Here is a 27,253-nt window from a genome sequence, read left to right as displayed (position 1 = left end):
CGCCTCCGCCAACAAACATTTTACGCCGATTCCTCAACTCATTATATCTGGACTTTGAAAGGTTTCCATAATCATGATTCGCAAAAATGCTTTCCCTTTTCTCACGTTTCAAGGCAGAATCGCAGAAATAAACACCTAGTTAGTTAATAGCCGAGACATGCAGTCGGTAAATTTCTTTAATCGGGCGAGGTCCTCTCTTATACTTACACATACTTCTGAAACTGATTTTCAATAATAAATCTTAGTTTGTAACGTATTCGCTGGCTTCGTTAACAGTTGGTAGCTTTATTTTTATTGTTCGTATGTTTAGTTGAGCAATGGACACTGTGCATTTAACGAGGAGATCTCTTATCGCTGTCGTTCTTTAAACTCAGCATTAACATAGTAGATTCTTATAATATTTTTAATTATGCTAAATTCTCCAAGTTCTGTGCTATTTCATGCTCTCTCCCAATGGTTAGCAATTGAATACGTTATTCAAGAAATTTTGAAGGTCCTGAACTGTTTTATTGATTCTCTGTTTTGTAGGATTCGATGACATCCACGCATCTCATGGATACCTTCTTTTGCACTTTATTTCATTGATCAACAAGAAACTTATAGATCGATGTGGAAAGCGGCTGGAATACACTGTAAGAGCATGTATTAAGTTAGTGCTTTTACTCAGAGTAGTGTGGTAAAAATTAATGGAAGGGAGAGAAAGGTTCGGTTCGATACTCCAACAGAAAAGAAGTAGCCTATCTCTAGAATCATCTACGAATTCTGCATCACTTTTCAAAAAGTGGAAATGAAAGGTGATATTAAATTGAAATAATTGTGTGCTATTATTGTTGGTCAAGCAATCAAGAATCGGCCAAACTTTTTTTTGAATAATGATACAAATTTAAAGAGCAACATCAGCACAATTATCTGTTTCGCACAAAACACCTAAATTTTCGTTCCAAACTCTGCTCTCGCAATCCAAATCGTTCCATCCTCCAGTAGGCTCTATCTGAAAGTATCGGAAATTATAGTATTGAAGAGATGGATAGTGCAACTTACATTTGCGCACCACTCATTGTTTCGATATCCGTTTGGTTCGCCTGTTTTCCATGCATAGAATTTAGGTTTTGTGCCGTCTACCCATCTCCAAGTATCCCATCTTTTTTCATCATTCTTCAATCCGATCCATGTTCTTCCTCTATCGAAGCTCAATATTTGTAGTACTGTAAAATATTTATCTTTAACTGAGAAATGAAAAGAAAATTTAGCAAAAAACCATTTATTGAGTTGAAGGAAAGATTTTGAAAAAATTAATCTGAATAGACTAGAACTTTTAGATATAGACAGAGTATGAATTTCGATGCTCAGGATTTATCATGAAGTGGTTGTGGAATACTACTGAAACGTCTCCACAGAACGTGCAGAATGACGGGCGCTTTTATTGACGTCAATCACCTGCATTTTATGAATGGCGCGGAATTTACAAACATTTAGAATAAAACATTTGGCTCAATCTAGTGCTACGTCATATTAGTCATTTATTAGATTGTATCCTACGTAAATGTATGTAAGTTGTTTGTACTTTTAGCTTTTATAGAAAGCATATTTGTTTTTGTCTCGTTCTAGTTTCCTTTTGGTGGGAATTTTTTCAACAGTAACGAATGTTTCGTACAATTGAATCAAATAATGTCTTTGAAAAGTGTGAGAAGACTTTATAAATGTGTTTTTTTTCTCGTACTAGTTAACTTTCTAACCATTTAAAAAGTTATTTTCTTCCAAAGTGTCGATTTTCACAAGATAAGCTCCAATGGTTTCGCAAAAACCTTTCGCCTCTTCCCAGGAGTTCGTTTCGCGGAAAATCTGAAACGTTACTTAGCAGTTATCAGTGAACACAAAGGGCTTGTGAATCAAAAAAAAAACACCTACTAGAAATTATCGTTATGAAAGACCATCTTATAAAAAGAGGAAACAAATCTTTTCACTGGCTCCTTATTTCACATAGAGATATTAAGAATAGGAGACTAAATATATACTCAATAAATAATATACATATATATATATATTATACATTGTATTGAGTATTATAAATTATTATATATTATACCAGTCTGAATGTCTGGCTAAAGCCGGACTTCAGACTTTCAGTGGTTTTTCGCTCCCCTTCACTGATCAATGAAAGTTGGTAGTAGTGGTGTTTTCTGTAAAATCAGATTTGCGTTTTTTTAACAACGCTTTACTTCCCTTCTTTATATTATAAATTACGGATTAAAGATTACGGAGTTTTCCTTCCAAATGCGCCAATTCTACATTTGGAGAATATTCTACCATCAGCTACAAACACTCCTTCGATGCCAGAATAATATAGATACAATTGAATTACTCGAAGTATGGGTATTTCTCTTGATTTCGCCCAACAGTTATCACAGAATAATGTTTTAACATAAAATGTCGTGAAAGAAATCTTCCTACTGATAAAGATAATGTTCCACGTCAGATCACATAAACATCCTGCTACTATTTAAGCAGTCGTTTTCCACTTTCTGAGAACGGCATGCTGCCAATTTGAGGGAACGAAGAAAGAAATAGATACGCGGAAGAGTCATGAGGGTGAAGAGCAATGCGCGCAATGGCCACGGCTATGAAACGGCTTTAACCATTCATCTTTTGCGACATGCACGCGAAGTTATTGCGCACCATTTCGATTCCGCGGGACCCGCCTCACCCCACGTTATACCTATCTGGCGCCGCGCACCAATCCGACGCCGTGGGACCCGTCGCACCCCATTTTCTAGCTATCTGGCGCCGGCGCACCAATCCGACGCCGGTGGACCCGCCACTTTCCCTTCTGTAGGTATCTGGCGCCGGTGGACCCGTCGCACCCGGCTTTTTGAATTCCGTGACTGACACACACACGTGACAGACAGAATAAGCCCGTTATTATATACAAGTCTGATCGTCCGGCTTACGCCGGACTCACTTTGTGTGGTGTTCGCTTCGCTCACTTTCATCAACTAACCAAAATATACTTTTAAATTGAAATTCAAAAATTAGTGGTAGTGATATTTTCTGTAAATAATAAGAGTTCTGTTTTCATGTTGTTTTGTTATTTTCTTCTTTCTTTTTTAATGTATATAAAGACAAAAAATTTCATAGTTTTTTCTAAACGCGTCAGTTCTACATTTTGAGAATATTCAAACTTTAGCTTCAAACACTACTTCGGTTCGAATATAATATATACACAATTTTAAAGCATTACGCGAAGAATGGGTGTTCTCCCTATTTTCCTCAACAGCTATCAAGGAATGATGTTTAACATAAAATAATGTGAAAATCATCGTACTGATAAAGGTAACGTTCTTTGTCAAATTATGTAAGCTGTTGGCTACTATTTAAGCAGCCGGTTTCATTCGTGTTTCCACTTTCTGAGGAGCACAATACCAAGCTGAGGCAAACGTGCAAGGAAACAAACGCACGGAGGAGTCATAGAGGTGATGAACAACGCGCGCAGTAGCCACGGGTATCAAACGGCTGCAACGTGCCATTTAACTTCTGCGACACGCAAAAAAAAATTACTGCAAAATAATACTGTACAACAGTTCCACGCTGTCCGTCGCACCGCTGTTCATCGTTCTCACTTTGGCGTCTCCTTTGCTGGCGTTGTGAGTTCCCCAGAAGTCTTGCAGACCGCTGTTCATCGTTCTCACCTTGGCGTCTCCTTTGCTGGCGTTGTGAGTTCCCCAGAAGTCTTGCAGACCGCTGTTCATCGTTCTCACCTTGGCGTCTCCTTTGCTGGCGTTGTGAGTTCCCCAGAAGTCTTGCAGATCGCTGTTCATCGTTCTCACTTTGGCGTCTCCTTTGCTGGCGTTGTGAGTTCCCCAGTAGTCTTGCAGACCGCTGTTCATCGTTCTCACTTTGGCGTCTCCTTTGCTGGCGTTGTGAGTTCCCCAGAAGTCTTGCAGACCGCTGTTCATCGTTCTCACCTTGGCGTCTCCTTTGCTGGCGTTGTGAGTTCCCCAGAAGTCTTGCAGATCGCTGTTCATCGTTCTCACTTTGGCGTCTCCTTTGCTGGCGTTGTGAGTTCTCCAGTAGTCTTGCAGACCGCTGGCCATCGTTCTCACTTTGGCGTCTTCTTTGCTGGCGGTCTGCATTTGCCATCTGCCGAGCAAAACGCTCTTCAACGTCTTCGCTTTGGCGTCTATTTTCCTGAAGCGCTGCATTAGCTGAGCGTCTGACCAAACGTTGCTCCTCGTTTTCGTTCTGTCGCCTCCGTCGTTGTTGCTCTGCGTTTGCTTGCCAACGGATACTGCGCTGCTGTGAAGTCTCTCTAAGGCGGTGACTCCTTTGGCGTTCAGCGTCATTAATATAAATTCGAGGTCGTCCTGGTCGTCGGTTTTGCGCTGTTTGATCCATGAAAGCTTGCAAATAGGTTTCCTGGATTCGACAAAGTGAGATTTGATGAGGTAAATAGCACAGCCCGAAACAGAAGTTTATTGGGAGTAATGAAATAAGTCAAACATACTTGCTAGTAGTAGGAAATGAAAAGAGTCAAAACTTTTTTAAAATCTATTGCGCTCTCAGCACGCACCTACGTTTTAAAATAAGAGCAAAGCATTCTTCACAGCAAGTTGATTTTAACCCCCTAAAAATTATAGTCCATGAAAATGGTGCCATCTAAGGTGCTCGAACAATACGGTTATTAGAGGTACGTATGTACGTATATGTATATATATATATGTCATACATACATACATACATACATACATACATACATACATACATACATACATACATACATACATACATACATACATACATACATACATACATACATACATACGTACATACATACATACATACATACATACATACATACATACATACATACATACATACATACATACATACATACATACATACATACATACATACATACATACATACATACATACATACATACATACATACATACATACATACATACATACATACATACATACATACATACATACATACATACATACATACATACATACATACATACATACATACATACATACATACATACATACATACATACATACATACATACATACATACATACATACATACATACATACATACATACATACATACATACATACATACATACATACATACATACATACATACATACATACATACATACATACATACATACATACATACATACATACATACATACATACATACATACATACATACATACATACATACATACATACATACATACATACATACATACATACATACATACATACATACATACATACATACATACATACATACATACATACATACATACATACATACATACATACATACATACATACATACATACATACATACATACATACATACATACATACATACATACATACATACATACATACATACATACATACATACATACATACATACATACATACATACATACATACATACATACATACATACATACATACATACATACATACATACATACATACATACATACATACATACATACATACATACATACATACATACATACATACATACATACATACATACATACATACATACATACATACATACATACATACATACATACATACATACATACATACATACATACATACATACATACATACATACATACATACATACATACATACATACATACATACATACATACATACATACATACATACATACATACATACATACATACATACATACATACATACATACATACATACATACATACCTCCTGCTCTCTGCAAACAGCTAGCAAAGAATGAAGTTTTGGCATAAAATGACGTGGAAGACGTCATCTCACTGATAAAGATAAAGTTCCACGTCAAATCGCGCAAACTTTTAGCTCAAAACACTCATTCGTTTTCGTTCCCTACACAGTGTAGACACGATTTGAAAGTGGTATTCGAAGAATGGGTTTTCCTGTTGTTTCTCCCTAACAGTTACGGCAGAATAATGTTTAACATGAAATGACGTGGACAACATCATCGTACTGATAAAGATAGCGTTCCACGTCAGATCACATAAACAGCGTGCTACTATTTAAGCAGCTGTTTGAACGTGTATATCCAGTTTCTGAGGAACAGCGGAGCCGAGTAGGTGGAGCGCAACGCCGAAAGTGGTTACAACTATAAAACTTTTACAACGTCCCTAGCTTTACGACGCCGGCACACCAACTCTACGCCATTGGACCCATCGTACCCCCTTCTATAGGTATTTGGTGCCGGTGGACCCGTCGCACCCCCTTCTATAGCAATCCGACGCTGTGGACCCGTCGCACCTCCTATAGGTATCCGACGTCGTGGGACCTATCTGGCGCCGATGGACCCGTCGCACCCCCTTCTATAGGTATCCGACGCCGTGGACCCGTCGCACCCCTTCTAAGGCTATCTGGCGCCGATGGACCCGTCGCACCCCCTTCTAAGGCTATCTGGCGCCGATGGACCCGTCGCACCCCCTTCTAAGGCTATCTGGCGCCGATGGACCCGTCGCACCCCCTTCTATAGATATCCGACGTCGTGGGACCCGTCGCACCGCCTTCTAACGCTATCTGGCGCCGATGGACCCGTCGCACCCCCTTCTATAGGTATCCGACGCCGTGGACCCGTCGCACCCCCTTCTATAGGTATCCGACGCCGGTGGACCCCTTCACACCTCATTTTATAGCTTCCTAGCTTCGAGGCATTAACTCGACGCCGGTGGACCCGTCGCACCCCTCATTTTGAATTTCGTGACTGACACACACACACACAGACACACAGACACACGTGACAGAATAAGCCCGTTATTATATAGTAGACCAGTCTGAATGTCCGGCTGAAGCCGGACTTCAGATTTTCGGTGATTTTAGCTTCGCTCCCCTTCACTGATCAATGAAAGTTAATAGTAGTGGTGTTTTCTGTAAAATTAGATTTGTTTTTTTAACAACGCTTTCCTCTTCTTCTTTGCATCATAAATTAAGGCGAAAGATTACGGAGTTTTCCTTCTAAACGCGTTAATTCTACATTTGGAGAATATTCGACCATCAGCTACAAACACTCCTTCGATGGCAGAATAATATAGATACAATTTGAAAGCATTACTCGAAGTATGGGTATTCCTCCTAATTTCTCCCAATAGTTATTACAGAATGACGTTTTAACATTAAATAACGTGAAAGACATTTTCCTACTGATAAAGATAACGTTCCACGTCAGATCACATAAACATCTTGCTACTATTTAAGCAGCCGTTTGCATGCGTGTTTCCACTTTCTGAGAACGGCATGCTACAAACTTGAGGCGAAAGAAGAAGGAAATAGGCACACGGAGTAGTCATAAAGGTGAAAAGCAAAGCGCGCAGTGGCCACGGCTATGAAACGGCTGCAACCATTTACCTTTTGCGGCATGCACACGAAGTTATTGTGCAGCAATCTGACGCCGCGGGACCCGTATTACCCATATTGTCGCACCCCATATTATAGCTATCTGGTGCCGGCGCGCCAGCCTGATGCCGGTGGGTCCTTCGCAAACCCTTCTATACGTATCTGGCGCCGGAACACCAATCCGACGCCGGTGGACCCGTCGCAGCCCCTTCTATGGGTATCTGGCGCCGGCGCACCAATCCGACGGCTGTGGACCCGTCCACCCCTTCTGTAGGTATCTGGCGCCAGCGCACCTATCCGACGCCGCGGGACTCGTGGCACCCCTTCTATAGGCGTCTGGCGCCGGTGGATCCGTCGCACCTGCTTCTATAGGTATCTGGCGCCGGTGGACCCGTCGCACCCCATTTTATAGCTTTCTAGCGTCGAGGCACCAACTCGTCGCCGGTGGACCCGTCGCACCCCCCTTTTTGAATTTCGTGACTGACACACACACAGACAGACAATGTGGATCCAGCGGCGTCGGATTGGTGCGCCGGCGCCAGACACCTATGGAAGGGGATGCAACAGGTCTGACTTCGTCGGATTGGTGCGCAATAACTTCGTGTGGATGCCTCGAAAGGTGAACGGTGTTACAGCCCTTTCGTAGCGGTGGCCACCGCCCGCGTTGCATTTCATCTCTATGACTCCGCAGGTCTATCTACAACCATGCAAACGGCTGTTTAAATAGTAGCCAACAGTTTGCATAACTTCTGAATGATCTAAATTGGGACGTTATCTTTATCAGTGTGATAATGTTGTCCACGTCATTTTATGTTAAAATCATTCTGTGATAACTGTTGGGGGAAATCATGAGGAAAACCCATACTTCGATAAATGCTCTTTCTACATTATGTTGATATTGAAGGAGTGTTTGAAGCTGATGTTTCAATGATTTCCGAATGTGGAACTGACGCGTTTTAAGGAAAATTCTGTAATCTTTTACCATAAATTATAATAAAGTAAGGAAGAAAGCGTTGTTAAAAAGTACAAATCTAATTTTGCAGAAAACGCCACTACTATTAATTTTCATTGATCGGTGAAAGGGAGCGAAGTGAACACCATAGAAGGTCAGAAGTCCGGCTTTAGTCGGATGTTCAGACTGGTCATGATATATAATAACGAGCTTATTCTGTCACAAGTGTGTGTATATATAGTCACGAAATTAGCCACCGACTTAGAATTGTTGTGCCATAATGCACTATTCTCGCGCAGTAACTTCGTGTGCATGTCGCAAAAGGTAAATGGGACGTTGCAGCCGTTTCATACCCGTGACCGCAACGCGCGTTGCTTTTCATCTCTATTACTCCTCCGTGCGTCTATTTCTTTGCATGATTGCCTCCGGTTGGTAACATGCCTTCCTCAGAAAGTGGAAACACGAATGAAACCAGCTGCTTAAAGGCAGCATACCACGAATCTGAGGTGGTGCGGATTTCGGATGGAGTATCCGTATACGGGATCGTAGATTAAGGAGAGGGGGGTGATCCCGTCGATTTCTTCCTAATTCCCGTAAAACACAGCTCGGAAGACACGGCTTGGAGCATTCCGGCTCGCTATTTTCTACAACGAGTTCGATTCGAGCGTGCCAGCCGTGTGCACACGCCGCATCTTTCGGGCCGTTTTTTTTACGCCAATTAGCAAGAAATTGACGGAATCACCCACCTCTCCATAATCTACGATCCCCTATACCAATACTCCACCTGAAATCCGTACCACCTCAGATTCGTGGGGTGATGCATTTAAATAGTAGCCAGCAGTTTAAATGATGTAATGAGGAATGTTATCTTTATCAGTATGATGGTGTCATTTTATGTTAAACATCATTCATTCGAAGCTGTTGGGAAAACAGGAAAAGAACGCATACTTCGACTAATGCTTTAAAATTGTGTCCATATTATATTGGAATCGAAGGAGTGTTTGGAGCTGAAGTTTGAGTATTCTTCAAGTGTAGAACTGCCGCGTTTAAAAAGAAAACTATGAAATGTCTCGCTTTTATGTATAGTAAAGAAAAAGGAAGGAAATGTTGTTAGGAAAACAGAATTCTGATTTTACAGAAAATGCCACTACCATTAATTTTTGATTAATTTTGATTAATTGATCAGTGAATGGAAGTGAAGAGAACACCACAAAAGAGCCATTATATATTATATACATTACATATTGTATATTATATTATTGTATATTATATATTATATATAGTAATATATATATATATATATATATAATATTTTCAATTAAAAAAAAGTGCAACAGTGCACATCCTTGAATAGAGGAATTACTGTGAGAGTCTCTCAGGCGGCGTAGGTGGTGCAGTGGGTAAGGGAGTGCGAGAACCGTGAGCTACGAACTCACCGTTCTCGCAGTGATAATGATGATCGTGTATGTAAATAACGAGATTGGAAGAACTTAGATGCACTCGAAAAACTATGTTCACACGTTCATAACGCAAGTCAGGAAGAGTTTAAACAAAGAAAAAACTTGTCTCTCAAGGATCACTTTGTAACAGTGGCGGGTTTTCCTGAAAAGGTGCCATCCGGTACATGACGTATAGTTGTTTCTGCTGAGACCTTCTGCGGGATCCCAACCAGCCAGAAATAGGACGAAGCAAAGGTTCAACCTAGAACGTTATAACCACTATTTTTCAATTAAAACAGGTGAACCAATTAAAGCAATAGTACTTATTCGAGTACCTTTATGTGTTTTGCAGAAACAAACCAAAAAGAAGGAACAGAACCACTCAAGACGAAGACGTTTGCATTGATGTTTTGCAGATGAGGTGAAAGATGCCTCGTGCGAAAATTCGCTTCGCACCGCAGTTTCCTACGCAGTTTTTGAGGACAACCAAGGCGAATCGAGCGTGACCGTGCCCACACTTGTAATCTACTCTCCTGAACCTATCTTTTAGTAAAGAGATCCCGCTTCGTGAATATCGTGGGTCGCTGCTTTAATGTGTCTCTTTCCTTCCAGGGTGATTAACAATGACGCAGTAGCAGGTATACACTTGTGGTTCGTAATGTATATTTTAAATGTGAGCGCAGTTAGGGAAATAATTGGAGAGTACGACTGTATAAGTTCGCGTGGACAAATTTGATCGTTACCTGCTCGCGGGGACCCTGTTTATACTGAACCAGACATTTGAGTACTCACGTGCTCATGTACGAGCTATATAACTTGCACAGTTATGGCGGAAGTTACCTAGACATTAGAGAAGGTGCTATTTGTCCAGACTGCCAAACCCCAACCCAAATAGATCAAATACCTAGGAAAACCTGGCGCGTTTAGGAACAACTCCCGGTTCTGTTATGCTGATCTCCCGGATATTGTCGACCTGAGGTACTCAGATCACGGGGTATCGATGCTGGACACACGTGCCGACGGGCAGTTCATGCAAGACGCAGAGGTTAGGAAGTCATGGAACTGTGATCAATGGATGGATTCTGTGCGAGCTTTCGCTAAAAATCGAAAATATTGGGCAAAGGTGTGTTCGACGATCGCATTTCTCGAGGAAGATTCTGGCAACCATATCAGACCACAATACCAGGCCGCTGATTAATTCAAAGTCAAAGCGACTGTATTGCGGCACACAAGACGACAAGACTTGTAATTTTGGCTTGCTTTTGACGATTGATTGGACGCTAGTTAGCCGTATCTTGAGGTGAGCCCTTGAGCATATTTGTGCCCAATCCTGTTCTATCTTCCGCTAAAACTCGCCCAAAATTTGTCCATACTTTGCTGTTCCATATTCTAAGAAATATTGCGCTTGGACTGCCTATCGATGCCAACTTTTATCGGATCTTCCTTCACTACCTTCCTCCAGAACTTTCTTTTATGTTCAGATGTGTTTTCTTCAAAATGAGACCAAGTGAGCGAAGACTGCTTTTTTAGAGGGTTGGACAAGATGTTGATGTTTTCCCCAGTTCACTCGCCGGTACATCATAATCACTTGTAAGCAAAATTTTTTTTATCACACTTTGCCGAATGTAGCCAAACATTTTTCTAATCAGCTTCCATTCCATATCGTCAAGCTTCTCTATCACTGCTGACGAAACTGCCCCCGTCCTCGGTCCGGTCATCATGATGGGACGAATTGCGGATAGGCAGACTCGCACCTTGACTTCGCTGACGATGGGGGATAGACACAGAGGGCCACAGACACATTGTTAAAGAGAACCGGTCTTAGCACATCTTTATTGAATACTACTGCCATCTTTTTTGAGCACGCAACCCAAATAATAGTATTATTAGAACACATACGCAAGTCCAGAACTACGTTTATGTGTGAGAGCAATACCCAATTTGTTCCTTGCACCCCGCTCGAAAATGTGTTGATCTTCTCGATGTTGGGATATGGTCGCATTTCTTAATTTACTCTATCTTAGTCGGAACACGTGCGTCTTTGAATCATTTCCGTATTCATCTACTAGAGCTCAAGTGGAGAACTTCTCCTCAAGTACTTAAGTGTTGTCTTAATTGTTCCAGTGACTTTTACCGCTGCTATGTGCTTTATAATGTTAGATCTATGGATCGCAGTACATCTCAGTGTCGTAACAAAAATAGTGGAACACGAATAGTGACATCGCCAAAGTGGACATCTACGGATCACCGCCAGCTTAATCGCTCGAGTGAGGTCAATTATTCTGAAGGCAACAGAATAACCAATGTCAGCTGTCGCTTTTATCATATTATGAGCGAAATCGAATGAACTCTTATATGTGTAAAATATCTATTATTTGGAGTATGATAGAATTCGGATCTTGCGAAAGTTTCGCGACCTCAGATGGTGACTTGCTTGCAGACTTACATAATCTTATATGTTTGGGAGATATCAGATAAGAATGTTATTTGAAAGCATTACTCGAAGTATGGGTATTCCTCTCGTTTTCCCCCAATAGTTATCACAGAATGATGTTTTAACATTAAATGACGTGAAAGACATCATTCTACTGATAATGATAGCGTTCCACGTCACATCACATAAACATCTTGCTACTATTTAAGCAACCGTTTGCATGCGTGTTTCCACTTTCTGAGAACGGCATGCTACAAACTTGAGGCGAACGAAGAAGGAAATAGGCACGCAGAGGAGTCATAGAGGTGAAGGGCAAAGCGCCCAGTGTTCACGGCTATGAAACTGCTGCAACCATTTATCTTTTACGTCGTGCACACTTTTTATTGCGCACCAATGACCGGGTCCAGCGACGCCGGTGGATCCGTTGCACTCCATATTATAGAAATCTGGCGTCGGCGCACAAATCGTTGGACCCGTCGCATCCCTTTCCATAGGTATCTGGCGCCGGCGCGCCAATCTGACGCCGGTGTACGCGTCGCACCCCTTTCCATAGGTATCTGACGCCCGCGGACCCGTCACACCCCCTTCTGTAGGTATCTGGCGAGAAAAAGAAAAGAAGAAGTTCAAAAATTTAAGGCTGTCTAATATAAAATATATTCTCTGCTTCTAATTCTACTTTTCTGGAACCTTTCACGGTCGTATCACATCAATGAAGACTTTGGGATGTTCATATTAGAAAAAAGAATTCGATTGCTATAACTCGCTCTAGTGGCTGTGTTTCACTGAGTAAGAAAGCACGCAGTATTTGGCATTTTCAGAAAAGAGGAGTCATTATCGTCTTCATTAGCAGATGTCACTCAGCGAACATTTATTGAGCCCAAGAAGGATCTCCATGTAAGTCTATGATATGAGGAAAGGACGTTATCCCTATGTATCGGTACTTATTTGTCCCTAGCGCACGTCCAACGACCAACGTACATCAGGGTCAGTGGAGAACCACCGACTTAGATCTAGATACTGATTACTATCAAAGAAATATGAATATGAAATCTGATAAAGACGACGAAGTAAGCCCAGAAATGTTGAAATCTCTTGGAATTCTGCTTAATGCTGAAATCCGAATGGATACCTCACGGCTCGTTATCATCATTCATGTTGAAAAGAAGTTGTCGGTCACAGAACCCAGAAATTACTTAGGTATATCACTGCAGCGTGTACACGGTTTTAGATCTGCTAATCAAACATTGCGAAAAAAAACCACCCGCGATGAATAAGCCGGCTTTCGCCCTAGTCGATCGACGGATGATCAGGTGTTCATTGCCAGGAGATTGATCAAAATGTGGCGGCGGTATTTGAAGCAGTTAGCTTCAAAGGACTTTGAAGCCGCTTTCTACTCTTCTCATCAAGATTGTGTTCTCAACGTGCTTCGCGCCGATTTAATTCCAGGGATATTTTGCGCTTAATAAACAATAGGAATAACAGAACAACTGCTGCAGTTCGAACAGCAACAAGATTTACTTCACTGTTCAAAGCGGAAGCAGGAGTGAGACAAGTGGCCACGGCGGGACCCTTTCTATCCAACTTTGCCATCGATGACATAATGCGAAGAACATTTGAGCAGTGTTCCGCAGATGTCATTTTTGCAGCGTCTGCACGCCCCTTGGTCGACCTCGAGTAGGCCTATGATGTAGAAATAGTCGCTTCCAGGAGCGCGAAGGTGCAACATTTTGTGAACCTTGTATCGAAATTAGTTGCAGCCTATGGACTGCAACCCCGCCCTAAAAAAAGCAGTTGACAGTTATGAGAGAGACAAAAGTGTGTGTGTGTGTGTGTGTGTGTGTGTGTGTGTGTGTGTGTGTGTGTGTGTGTGTGTGTGTGTGTGTGTGTGTGTGTGTGTGTGTGTGTGTGTGTGTGTCTTTCGTTAATCAATCCGCTTGGGATGCGCCATCACGTTCACTTCAATTGAGAATCGTGTTTACTGCCTCAACTGGCCTCGAATGTTTTACACGTGCGCTATGTGCTCCCAGTCAATAGTTTAATTACCCATGTTTGAGCTTTCATCAGATGAAATCTGAGGCTACTTCACTGCATGGATGAAAACATGATCTTCCTGAAGTTCATCCCCTGTAACCGTCGCGTTTTATGGATGATACAGGTGCTTCCACCCTCGATACAAAAAATATAAGGAGTAAATTCATCAAAGAGAAATTCACTATGAAAAAAAGAAAACATGTTTAATGATCTGAGATGACTGCGCGAGCAGAGAGGCTTATAGAGGGAGATGGTGGGGAACTAACCTACGCAATTAAGCTAAATGAGATCGCTGACGCCGTAGATATTATTTCGAAGATTTCGGATCCTATCAGGTGTCGTACGCTGACAATAGACGCCACTTGTTACTTGGTGGGAGGAGAGGACGTAGTCTATCCTTAGACTATCAAACTAAGAATTTGCACTGCGGAACTTACGAAACGGAGACTGTTCGTGACGTTTGGTGGATGCACTCAGAAAACATATACACACATGTATATGACAAACAAAGAACAGAACTACATTGTGTGAAGCAGCTGCATCACATCCGTCGACTTGAGTTCCTTCCCTTGTAGTGGGATCATTTGGTACCCCTTAGCTGCACTGGCTAGATGAGAGAGATATTGAACGAAAATGCGTAAAAGTCTATTTGGGATTCAGCTCTGTGATCAAACAGCCACATCGGCGGCGAAGCCCCATGATCTATGGATTGGAGAAGTGGAAAGCGCCGCCAACGATGATAGAGAAGCTTGTCTGCATGGAAGGTGAGGCGCTCAGACGGAAGCTTGAATACTTACTAATGGTGTGCCATAACGAAGAACTTTGCTTAGAAATGGATGTGGCGTGCTGGCGAATGTCGCGAGTGAAATATCAACATATTACTCCATCTTCTGAAATAGGAAAAAATAAAACCGGTGCCAGGCTGCTAGCTTTCGGGGATAGAGGACAACACCCCCGTTGCGTCATACTGCTAATGTCTACTATGTTTTCTTCAGAAGCTAGGGCGTACCCCAGAAGCGACGCGCATTGTCCTCGCCCGGGCAATGCGGCAAATATGCGAGGGCTACCGGCTAGAGGACGGAGCCGGCCAAAGAAGTTAGTCCTCCATCGCCAGCAACATCCAGTGCGCTTGGCAACACTTAACGTTGGGACGCTCACTGGAAGAAGTCGTGAACTGGCTGACAGTCTCAGAAAACGCCGTTTTGACATATGTTGTGTACAGGAGACTCGCTGGAAAGGCTCCAAGTCAAGGGAATTAGGCGATGGCTACAAGCTCATCTACCACAGCACATCAAATCGTAATGGCGTTGGTATCATATTGAACGAGTCGTTTAGAAATAGCGTCACAGCGGTGGATCGACTATTGGATCGCTTGATGACTGTAAAAGTAGATCAAAGGAGAAGTGGAATCGCGAGTTGTATCTGCTTATGCGCCACAGATGGGCTGATAGATGCGCGTTTATGTACGGCTGATGCAATGGATAGAACCAAATGGAAGACAAGAAGCAGAAAGGCGGACCCTGCAACAACGCTAGGAAGAAGAAGAAGAAGACTCCACCTTCTGAATTAGCCACAGAAAACTCTCTTCGCCTTCTAGGTCTCCTTATAATGATCACACAGGGTTATCCAAGTTGCCACGGGTGCTTATAGATTTAAACTGAAGAAGCGTACGTGGACGTAGAAGGAAGTTCTGGACGAAGATAGTGAATAAGATCTGAGGAGACAGCATTCACAGGCAGCTCCGTTGAGACGTAGCGTTTCGCAGATTATGGAATGGCGGCATATGGATGAATTCTGCAAGCTCTAGCTGAAGAGTGGGACAGAACATTTGCCGGCGATTTAAAGGCATCACCCCACGAACCTGGGGTAGCGCAGATTTCAGGTGGATTATGCCTATACGGAGTCGTAGATTATGGAGAGAAGAGTGATTCCGTCAATTTCATCCTAATTTCCGCGAAAAACGAGCCGGAAGATACGGCTTCCAGCGTTTCGTCGCGCTATTTTCTACAGCGTGTTCGATAACAGTGCGGGTGATATAGCTCGTACGTTCCCAGTGCCTACATTCGAACGCCTGATTGTGTTTGGTTGAAGCAGGAGCCACCACGAGCAGGTAGCAATCAGGCTCGTATACGTGCCTCCAAGTACTACATAATAATAGAAATTATTGAATTGCTGGAAAGGAAACTAATTTGGACGTCGCTAAAACAATTTACTCAATTTACTTATACAAGTGTCTATGTACTATAACTATGCATATATATTTTTTCTTTTTACATGTCTGCATACTCATGTATACGCATCTAGAAAATTTCATCGTAAATATCTATCAGTATACATGGGTGTATTTGTTGAATATGGAGTCTAACTCGTACAAACATGTGCGAGTAGGAATAGCACATGTTTGAACAAGTTATCTCTTTGCAAAGCATTCTCAATTTATTTTCCTGTCTGTTTCTTTGAAAGCGAGAAGCGAACATTGGATCAGGGTGTGAAAAACACTTGCATCACGAACACCGTTTCCTATACTTACTGTACAGCTACTCACATTTATTGAGTTTTTTACGGAATTATTACCAAAACGTCAACATGCTGTTGTATGTATGCTACAGCGCAGTCGTACCTTGAAGTAAACATCCGACCACAACTGCGTGATGCCGCGTTAAAATAAGTGACGTTGCAGAGTCCGAGCGTGATAACGTAATATCATAAATATCTATCAATACACATGGTTATACGGTTGTGTTAAGTTACGTTGAGTCTAACGCGTGCAGACATGTACGACTAGGAGTAATACATGTTTGATCAGGTTGTTACCTTGCAAAACGTTTTCATCTTATTTTCCTATCCTTGTTTGTTTCTAACATTTTCAACATTAAAGGAATCACCCCACGAATCTGAGGTGGTACGGATTTCAGGTGGAGTATTCGTATACGGGAGTTATACTTGATCATCACTGATCCTCGACCGATTGCACCTTTATGCGGCGCGTGCACAAGGGTAGAGGCACAATCTACGATCCCGTATAGGGTTTGTCTTTCGGAAATATACACCAAGTCATTAATCCATTCGAGGGATGATGCCTTTACGCAGCCGTTTGCGAGTGTGTTTCCACTTTCTGAAGAAAGCGGAATGTTACCAGCGTGAAACAAACGTTCAAGGAAATAGACACGCGGAGAAGTGAGGCGGAAAGCGGTTCACAATGTTTCATTCACACCTTGCCAAACCCGCGTGAATTAATCGCGCGATACTACAGAGAGGATAAAGTCACTGGCGTATCAGTCCACTTGGTAATGTGTTAGCGGCACAATGGGTCAGCTGAGAGCTGGATACAGCTTAAGGATCCCACCAAAGTCACTCACGAAGCAGAGAGCAATTTGGAAGAGGGTTATGAGGGACAGAAAAGACTGCAGACGATTATGAGGCCCGCACGATTGATGAAGACGGGTTAGCTAAATATCTGAGACTTTCTCTGCGCTCCGCAGTCTGAGCCTTTGAAACTATCAAGGGTCTAGCCGCGGGAGCAAGTGCTTCTGAACAACAAGATCATTGTGTTGCTATATTGCTGACCCCTTATTTTGAAGGATTCGATTGCGTTGAGATGTAAGCTACTCTTTCGTATTTCCTTTCGCACGCTATCTCATTGAGATTTCGAAGAAGAAGAAAGAAAGTCACGAAGAACAGTTGCGCAAAAAAGGGAAGGCTCATGAGAGAACTGAGCGTATCCATGGGATCTTCTGGTTTCTGTTTGTTATAAAACGAACTCTGTGAACTTTCAAGACCGTGGCTCAGGTCACTTTTAAGACCATCGCTAAACGCCGAGTTTATGTGCGAAATAATGCTTGGAAATTTGCTCGAAATTTCGTTCGTCCGCGTTAGAAAGATTTGCTGCTCCTTATGTCTTCTACGAATTCCGACTTGTTAGAAAAACGAGAGTGAAAAATAAACTTTATGTTCTATTATTGTTTGCAAAACAAATCAACATCGATCGAAAGCATTTATTGCAATTTCACGAGGAACATGCAGCAGAAAAGAAACTAATTTGCTTGGAGGCCATCACCGCAATTTTCTGACTCGCACATAACAGCCAAAGTCTCTCCCCACGCATTAATATGATTGTCGTTCAATAGGCCGTTAGGGTCCAGCTGGGATCATTGACGATAACAAATATTGCGGAAATAAGAGGTATAACCTACATTTCCGTAATTTTCTTCTCCACGGAAGTTGCTTGGTTGGCCTTCGTTCCAAACGTTAAACATTTGTGTCGAACCGTCTACCCACCTCCAACCACTGTTGGACGTGGCATCACGATAAAGTCCAACCCATGTTCTGTACTTAATGAAGCTCAGTAGATGTAATGCTGTAAAAACTGACCTGAGTTTTTGGGGAGAAAAAGTCATTTAACTGTAATGAACTATTTGTTTATTTTTAACCGTTTATTTATCATTTATTTATTTAGATTACTGAAACTAATTAAACCAAATGTGCAAATTAATAGTGCTATCATATTTGAAGAAAAATTCCTCTTCGCTCATTTAAATCATTATATTATGAATTACTTGTTTATTTTTAGTCATTTATTTGCCATTTACTCATTTAGATTATTGTAATTGACACTGCATATTCAAGTTATTAGTGCTACTATATTTGAAATGAAATTCTTTTCGTTCATGGTGAGGTGAGCACTCGGAAACCCAACTTTTAATCTGCTATCATAATATCATCTTTTATTTTGGGTTTTCTTCAAGAATAAACTCCTGTTTTTTTCACTCTTCCACACCGCGAATAATGCTTTAATTTGTTTTCCCGAGACCACTTCTTGCGTACATCTGGAGATAATGAATATCTTGAAGTGGGTAATGGAGCGCAGGCAAGCCGCAACGCATCTGCTGTTGTGCGATAGGAGGGGATTCTGTTGCTTGTTTAAAGACAGCGTATCACAAAATTGATGTGGTACGGAAATCCCAGAAAAGTTTTGAGTTAGGTTTGTAGATTACGGTCCTCTCAGCAGCCTATTCATTGGTTTCACTTGAATACGCTGGCAAGGAGACCTCTTTAATCTTAGACCGCCCGCTCGTAGACGCGATGTGAAAATAAGGGTGGCGCATAGCAACTGATTTCGTGGAGAAGAGCGCCGTTCTCTCGTAGTTTTTTTTAAATGGAAAGGGGAAAGGGGATAGGGAAAGGTAAGCGGAGCCACTCTGGGCTCCGTGATCTACAAGCCGAATCTCTGCGGTTTTCGTGGGATTTGCGTACCATGTCAATTTCGTGACACGCTGCCTTTGAAGTCATATTATTTGGATCGTGGACGTTGTACCATGTCAGCGTTGCTCGCATTCTATTGCGTGACAAGTTGCATTGTTGGGAAGTGGAAAACACAAAGCTTCTTACGACGAGTTTGTCTCGATTTGTTTCGAACTGTACGATTTCCCATATCTGCTCGTGTAGAGATCCGAGAATAGAAGATTTCGTGTTATGCTGTTTTTAAACCGTTTCACTGCGGCACTTATTACGCTGCTCACTCCACCTCACACCTCCGCCGTACATCACGCGCTTGAAATATTCAAATGGAATGCGCAACTAAACTTGCGATACATGAACGATGAAACGGTGCAGCATGTCGAACAGAGGCGTAACGAAGGAAAATGAAAAGCGGGCTGTAGTTGGACATGGAATATTGGAAGTGGAGAAGTGATCGAGTTTCTTCCTTTGGACCGAATCGGATTGGTCGGAACATGATTACGGTAGTCGGTAAGAGGTTCCGCTGTGGCTGCATGATCGAAGGTTTGAGTTCGTCCTACTGGCAACCAAGAGTTTCATCTCTTCGAGGTCGATAAATTGGTGAGAGTCATCTCAAGAGAATAAAGATACTGACTTAAAGGCATCATCCCACGAATCTGAGGTGGTGCGGATTACAGGTGGAGTATTCGTATACGGGATCGCTGATTATGGAGAGAAGGGTGATCCCGTCATTTTCTTACCAATTGCCGTAAAAAACGGCCCAACAACTCTCCGCCGCATTTTTACAACGTGTAGATTGGAGCGCAGTTGGAAAGTGGACGGAATCACACCCCATCCCATTATCTACGTGCCGAAAACTCCACCAAACCGTACCACCTCAGATTCGTGGGGTGATGCCTTCAATCATCAGTTAACCTGCAAGTCATTGTATAGGCCAATATGCGTTCCAGAACCTCAGATATTACGCAGCAGAGCGCATTGGCGCATCACATGCGAATTTATACTTCAGAGACTTTAGACTATGAACATAGCTGATGATCGCATATTTGTCGCCTCGTTTGGTGAATGTTTGCATAAAACAAGGAGAATATGTTATTAAAATTTAAAAACGCGTATTGGAAAAGTAGAGGTGTTTTGGACATTTAATTTGACTCTTTGCAGCTCTCAAAAAAAAAGGCCCGAGAAGGATAACATAGTCTTCCTCTCCTCGGAAAAAAAGCCCAAAGCTTCGCGTTTTTTCACCACTTTGCTTTAACAGATAAATATTCGACGGTTGATGAGGTCAGAAAACGTTCTTAAAGTGTGATAGTTTTCCTTAAACTACTGCTTGGAAATGAATATACGCCTACTTTTTCTCTTTATTTTTTCCACTTATTGATCATTTAGGCCTTTTTCTTGAAAATTTCAATCTTTTCATCAAGATAATTTCCGTGCTGTGTTTTCTGTATATTTGAGGATATATTCGAGTGCAAAAGTTGAATAAATGAATAAGTCGTTAACTAAAGCAAACTACAGTGAACTGGAGAACAGAAAACGCCGGATTTCATCAATGCGAACCATTGTGTTACTAAATAATCTGTAGCGCTTACAGAGCTCCCTCTAGCAATCTTAAGCAGAGGCTCATACATGATCACGTATATGGCGGCACTTAAAATATATCAGATTGCAAAACTCTTCTGGATAACAAGGAAGGTGATTGCATGAATTCATGTGTTGTATGTCTGACTTTCTGTTTGCATGTGGCAAAAGGAAATCGTGTGACTTCACGGTATTAGGTGACTGTAGGGTGCGGCCTCATAACGGAGAAGGTTTTGAAACTAACAGCACGGTCACGCTCCGGAATTGTTTTGGATCCATTCCCAGAGTGCAAAGACGAGTCGCAAGGAGGAATGTCCCTTTATTACGCGTGAACTCCTGTTTAAGGTCGCGATTTGAGCGCGATAGAAACCTCCACGCGTACCACGCGTATGTACGTTAGGCGGGAATTTTTCTGTCCTTATGGTGAAATTTACACTTCCACTTGTACTATGAAGCACAATGGCTAGCACGCGATTTTCTCTTTGGGTAGGTAGGGGATGTGATCGAGCAACGGCGTTCGATTTCATCCCTTCAGACTCTGAAGAATGTGATTTCCCCGAAACATTAGCCAATAACATAGGATAGCAGCAATCTCGCGTCTTGCTCAAATTAAGAGCTTACTTATATAGTAGTTTGTCTCAGAATTTATAACTTTAGTGGTTTCTCTTCAAGAGCAGTTAGGTAAAGGCTGTGCTCCAAGATAAACTTACTTTTCATGAACTCGAATTCTTCGAGAGAGTTAGCTACCGCGAGATGAGCACCAATACTTTCACAAAACTCTTTTGCCTTATTCCAATTTGTTGTATATCGGAAAATCTGAAACTTCATTCAGTATCAAAAGTAGTTGAGAACTCTCGACAGCTTGCGAACAATCACGCGATAGAGTGTGCTCTGATGAGGAATCACCATTAAGAAGTCGAAGTATTCTCACGCAAGCTTCCTTTTCTACTCCGATGCAAATAATTGCTACTGTAGTTGTCATGCCAATAACCGTTTATTGATTTTCCAGTTTCTCAGTTACCAGTTGAAACCACGGAAATATAGCTATTTTACAGGTTTGCTTGAGCTCACTAGCACTGTTATCCGAGTGTCTGTTGGAAACCATAGATGATAACAAACACAACTCCAATTTGAAGTTTCTACCCCGCATTTCGTATAAGAGTGGAGACGAAACGGAGTTTGAAACGTATCATAGTCCTTAACTCCTAACCAATCTATTCTATGATAAAAGAAAACTTTCCTTAGTAATTCACATTATCATATGTGAAGTTGAATTGGTGCTGCGTAGGCAGATTTGGACGTAAAACCCCTTAGTGAGCCCATATCCAGTGGTGATGTGAAGGAGGAACAGTGAACTTTAAGGCAGCACGCCACGAATCTGACATGGTGAGGGAATCCGCGGGAAAAGCTGGCGATGAGGTTGTAGATTGTGGTTCCACTCATCTCTCCCTGGTCGTCGTAAGAAATGGCGTGGAAATCACATTGGTTATTGCGAGGTACGTTAGAACGCTCGTTTTCGCGCACGTTGCGGTTTCCTTAGCAGCCTATTCATCGGTTATACTTGAATAGGAAGGCGAGAATCCATCACTGATCCTCGACCGATTGCACCTTTATGAGACGCGTGCACAAGGGTAGAGCGTTGCAACTAACATCGTCGTTAAAAATGACGTCTTCCTCGCCGTTTTTTTTTCAGACGATCAGGGAGAGGTGAATGGAACCAGCCTTCACCAATCTACAACCTCTTCGCTAGATTTTTCTGCGTGTTCCCTCACCACGTCAGATTCGTGGTGTGGTGCTTCTAAAGACTCCATCAACGGGTTCCAAGTATGAGAGTGATAAACCTCAGATCCACCCTAAACTCTGTGTGCATGCTATCATAGCTCTTGTAAAAGAGAATTTCAAAAAACTATTCTATTTTATTATTTAGAAAGAACTTCCTTTAGTTTTGATAATTTACTTTATCGTATGTGAAGTGGATTTGGCGCCGCGTAGAGAAATTAGGACATGAAAGCTCGTCTGCAGTAAAGGTGATGTAAAGGAGTAACAATGAACATAAAAAATACTTTGGCACCCTTAAGATTCACTCTAAAGTATGTGTGCATGCTATCATAGCTCTTGTAAAAGAGAGTTTTAAAAAAATCAACTTTTCACTCAGGAATTACTTTGTAACAGTGGCGAGTCTTCACAAATACGTGCCATCCGGTGCATGACTCATAATCATTTTTGCTGAGCGTCAACCCTCCAACTTGAGTCCAACCAGCCAGAAAAAGAACAAAGCAAGCGATTGACCTGGAATGCAATAACTACAATTTCTTAATTAAAATAAGTGAAGCAATTAACAGAGTAGTGATTTATCGAATGGTTTTATGTTTTGTCAAATAAGACCTCAACTATTTTGGAGACTTACCAAAATTTCCGGAAAATATACTTTTATTCTTTCTCGCTCGTTTTTGAAAGTTTTCGTTAAGGAAGACTGATAATCAATTTTATACTAGTCGTATACGAGTTGCAACAGCCGCAACACGCAGATTTCGTCAAAGCGCCTACCATTCCCTTTTATGACATGTCGTACTAGGAGTGTGAATTGATAACTGGTGCTCGCCCGTCTCTCCTTAACTAGTGTCTTGTCCAGTGCCTACTTTTTCAAAAGATATCCGCTGACAGCGCTGAACTGTGCGCGTATGTGTATAAGATTGAGGGCGTTTGGAATTGATAACCTTTCTAGGATACGATGAACTCACTGATACCTCTTTAAGGCTTACAATCGAGTAACCCCTTGTATCACCACATGCAATTCCAAATTCTCAGAGATCACCTTATCGACACTGTTCTAGTCACATGGTATGGTCTCAATCGCGCTCTTATTGAAGTATACTTGATCTGCACCTAGAACGCAAGTGAACGTGCGTAGAACGCGAAGACCGTTCTTAACTCTCAAATGACTTTCTCATTTGACCATTTGAGTTCTCGAAAAGGCGATAGTTTCTTGTGTGACAAGTCACCATTGGAATTGTATTGCTAACTCAGTCGGGGCCTGAACATTAGTCTTAGACCATATATGACATGGAGCATTAAGCTACTAAGGGAAAAAAGGAAAGTGAAGCTGGCGCTACTAACAGTTTGACTTCATCGAACTCTACAAACAGGGCCACTGCAAGTGATTAGCTAAAATATATCCTGTAGGACCTTCAACAAAACCAGAAAGGACCTGAAATGTGGTTTCTCCGCAATCCGCATCTGGCTGATAAGAACGACCTCGCGCTACATGAACGTTTTTTGCTCTCTTAGTGCATTTTGAGCACAATTCTATAAGAGTGCGACTGGACCCCCCCTTCCCCTTTCTACAACTACGCTTCAACCATTTATTAGTCCGTGTTTGATATGGATTTAAAGGCAGCATACCACGAGTCTGGGGTTATACAGATTTCAAGTGGAGTATCCGTATACAGAGTCGTAGATTATGGAGACCAAGATGGTTCCGCTCATCTCTCCCTGAATCACCGCAAGCAGCCGGCCCCTGAATGCTGCTTTGTACGATACCTTCTATTGCAGCGCGCCACCCTTGCGCGCGTAGCGTCCCTTACTGCCTATTGGAGCAGTCCGAATTGATTCTCAACGAATCGCAGGGCGGAGGCGGCGCAAAGGGTGGGGCGTTGCAGTAAATAGCGTCGTACAAAACAGCATTCTGGAGGTGGCTGTATGCAGTGATGCAGGGAGAGATGAGCGGAACCACCCCCGTCACCGTAATCTACGGCCACGTATACGGATATTCCATTTGAAATCAGCACCACCTTAGATTCGTAGTATGCTGCCTTTAATATCAGCAAGGAAGTGAATAAATGCTAAAGAAGCTTCGGAAGTTCAAAGTTTACAACTCTCTAACATAAGCTATATCCTCTGCTTCTAATCCTACTTATCTGCAACCTTTTTTGGCTGTGTAACATCGTTGAAGATCTTGGGGATGTTTATATTAGAAAAAAATATTCGGTTGTCAAAACTTGCTGTGGTGGCTATGTTTCACTGAGATATGTCTCCAGTTGTTCTAAGACTGGCCGGGCGGGCGCCAGTGATGCTTTCGTTTGTCCCGGTCGCGTGCCAGAGTCGCCCAGTGGTTTCTCTTTCCGTGTGAGACATGGAGAGCACCGGACTTTTCTCTCAAAGGCTTTATCAAGCCTGACCATCGGGTTGGCGGTCTTTGTGTAGTGATCCTAATATCGCGTTGTACTCACCCAGTCACTGTTCTGGTCCAACGGTTGTCGTTGAGACGCATCACGTGTCCCTCCCACCTTATTTTGCTTTCCTTGGCAATCTCGGCGGTGTCTCTAATCTTCAATCGCTGACTTACTTACTGACTTAATCGGCGGGCTGATGTCATCGCCTGACGCGATTACCCGCATCTTCGCCGAGGTGTGCCGTCCTTGAACACAGCTCTGCCCAACCTTCTCGATCTTCTGCGAGAGCTTGCACAGAATCAATCCATTCGTCGCTATTTCATACTCTGCGAAACCTTACGTCTCGCCTGAACTGCTTCTCCACGCCGAGTGTCCTCAGGTCCTCTTTCACCGACTCAGTCCAGAACTTCCGTTTTCGGCCAGGTGGCTTCTTCCAGCTCGAACCCGACGAACTCCTCAAAACTCGTTGAACAAGGCGATCTGCCGGTCTCCTTAATATATGACCAAAGAAGCGAAGACGATTTACTTTAGAGACTTTCGATGGCGGTGCAAGATGTTGATGTCTTCCACGTGTCATCCGCCGGTATACCACATCAATTTCTGCGTAAAGATCTTCATTGTGACATACCCTAGGCCAAAAGTAGCCAAGTAGCCGTCTAAGCAGCTTTCGTTCCGTGCAGTCAAGCCTCTCCATAACCGTTGATGGTGCTGCCCAAGTTTCCGATCCGTACATCATGATGGGGCGAATTGCGGATAGGTAGACTCGCAGCTTGACTTCGTTGGTGATGGGGGTCGACCACAGGCATTTCGTTAAGGAGTTAAATGCAGAAGTGGCCTTAGCGCACCTTTGCTGAACATCTTTCTCGTAGCTGCCATCGTTCTTCAGCGTACAGCCTAGGTAACAGAACTCATCGACGAGTTCTATCGGTTGTCCGTCCACCCTGATTCCCGTTCGTGGTCTCGAAGAGATCCACATCTGCTTGCATTTATCAGGGCGTAGGCGTAGTCCATAGGCTGCACCCAGCTTCGATACAAAGTTGACAACATGTTGAAGTTTCGTACTGCTTTCCACGAATATAACAACATCGTCGGCGTACTCGAGGTCAGTCAAGGGGCACCCAGATGGTGCTAAGACAATGTCGGCAGGACACTGGTCGACTGTTCTTCGCATAATGTCGTCGATTGCGAAATTGAACAGGAAAGGTCCTGCCACTGCCCCTTGTCTTACTCCAGTTACCACTTCAAACGGTGTTGTACATCCGGCTGGTGTTCGAACTGCAGCAGTTGTTCGTTGATTCATGTCATCAAGCAAGCGAACGAACTTTCCTGGTACTCCATCGGCGCGAAGCGCGTTCAGAAGACGGCCTCGGTGAGGAGAGTCGAGCGCGGCTTCAAAGTCCAGAAACGCTAGTTGCATTGGCTTCGAATACCGCTGCCAGATTTCGATCACTCTCCTGACGATGAACACCTGGTCAATCGTAGATCGGCCAGGACGAAAGCCAGCTTGCTTGTCGCGCGTTGTTTCTTCGCGATGTTTAATGAGTCGGTCCAGGATAATGTGCTCCAGTACCTTGTACATAACACGCAGCAAAGAGATTCCTCGATAATTCCTAGGGTCCGTGACGGATAACTTCTTGTGGAAGGGAATTATGATAGCGTGTCTCCACGAATCAGGTATCCTTTCGCTTATCCATATTGAACGGATGATCTTTGTCATCTCACGAATCCCAGACGGAGGAAGATATTTTAGCATTTCTGCGCTAATCCCGTCGTCTCCACCAGATTTTCCATTCTTCATTTTCTGAATACAGACCAGGACCTCCGACTCGGTCGGTGGCTCCTCGTTAACCGCATATGTCGGTCTATGAACGTGTTCGAGTTCAGGAGCTGACGGTGCTAGCCGGTTCAGCAAGGTCTTGAAGTGTTCCTTCCAAATAGGAAGGGTTGCTTCACCGACAGCTACCATTAGCAGTGTTGAGGACATGGGAACATCTTTTCATTTTGCCGCTA

At 42.7% G+C, this 27,253-nt stretch overlaps 3 protein-coding genes across 4 annotated transcripts; 1 reads left to right on the top strand and 2 right to left on the bottom strand.

The window, feature by feature from the left end:
• Window positions 1-883: 883 nt before the first annotated feature.
• RB195_008388 (uncharacterized protein) lies at window positions 884-4,392 on the bottom strand (the record flags this gene model as incomplete). 2 transcript variants are annotated; one of them, XM_064194851.1, is made up of 4 exons in its annotated part: window positions 884-991; window positions 1,042-1,205; window positions 1,737-1,842; window positions 3,556-4,392. In XM_064194851.1, the coding sequence occupies 4 exons, from the start codon at window positions 4,390-4,392 to the stop codon at window positions 884-886; spliced, it is 1,215 nt and encodes a 404-aa protein (XP_064045995.1). The 2 variants fall into 2 exon arrangements, with proteins under 2 accessions (XP_064045995.1, XP_064045996.1); XM_064194850.1 differs by having other exon boundaries at window positions 3,618-4,340.
• A 10,560-nt stretch (window positions 4,393-14,952) lies between these two features.
• On the top strand, window positions 14,953-15,825 carry RB195_008387 (uncharacterized protein; the record flags this gene model as incomplete). The annotated part of the gene is made up of 1 exon (XM_064194849.1): window positions 14,953-15,825. The coding sequence occupies one exon, from the start codon at window positions 14,953-14,955 to the stop codon at window positions 15,823-15,825; it is 873 nt and encodes a 290-aa protein (XP_064045994.1).
• Window positions 15,826-18,289: 2,464 nt separating this feature from the next.
• Window positions 18,290-27,227, bottom strand: RB195_008386 (uncharacterized protein; the record flags this gene model as incomplete). The annotated part of the gene is made up of 6 exons (XM_064194848.1): window positions 18,290-18,397; window positions 18,449-18,612; window positions 21,782-21,887; window positions 23,234-23,360; window positions 25,425-25,522; window positions 25,584-27,227. 6 exons carry the CDS (start codon window positions 27,225-27,227, stop codon window positions 18,290-18,292), a joined length of 2,247 nt encoding a protein of 748 aa, XP_064045993.1.
• Between the last annotated feature and the right edge of the window lie 26 nt (window positions 27,228-27,253).

This window comes from Necator americanus, chromosome III (assembly GCF_031761385.1).
Source record: "Necator americanus strain Aroian chromosome III, whole genome shotgun sequence".
In the NCBI taxonomy this organism is placed as follows: Eukaryota; Metazoa; Nematoda; class Chromadorea; order Rhabditida; family Ancylostomatidae; genus Necator; species Necator americanus.
Note: the sequence above shows the minus strand (reverse complement) of the source record. Positions and strands in the feature narration are given on the sequence as shown.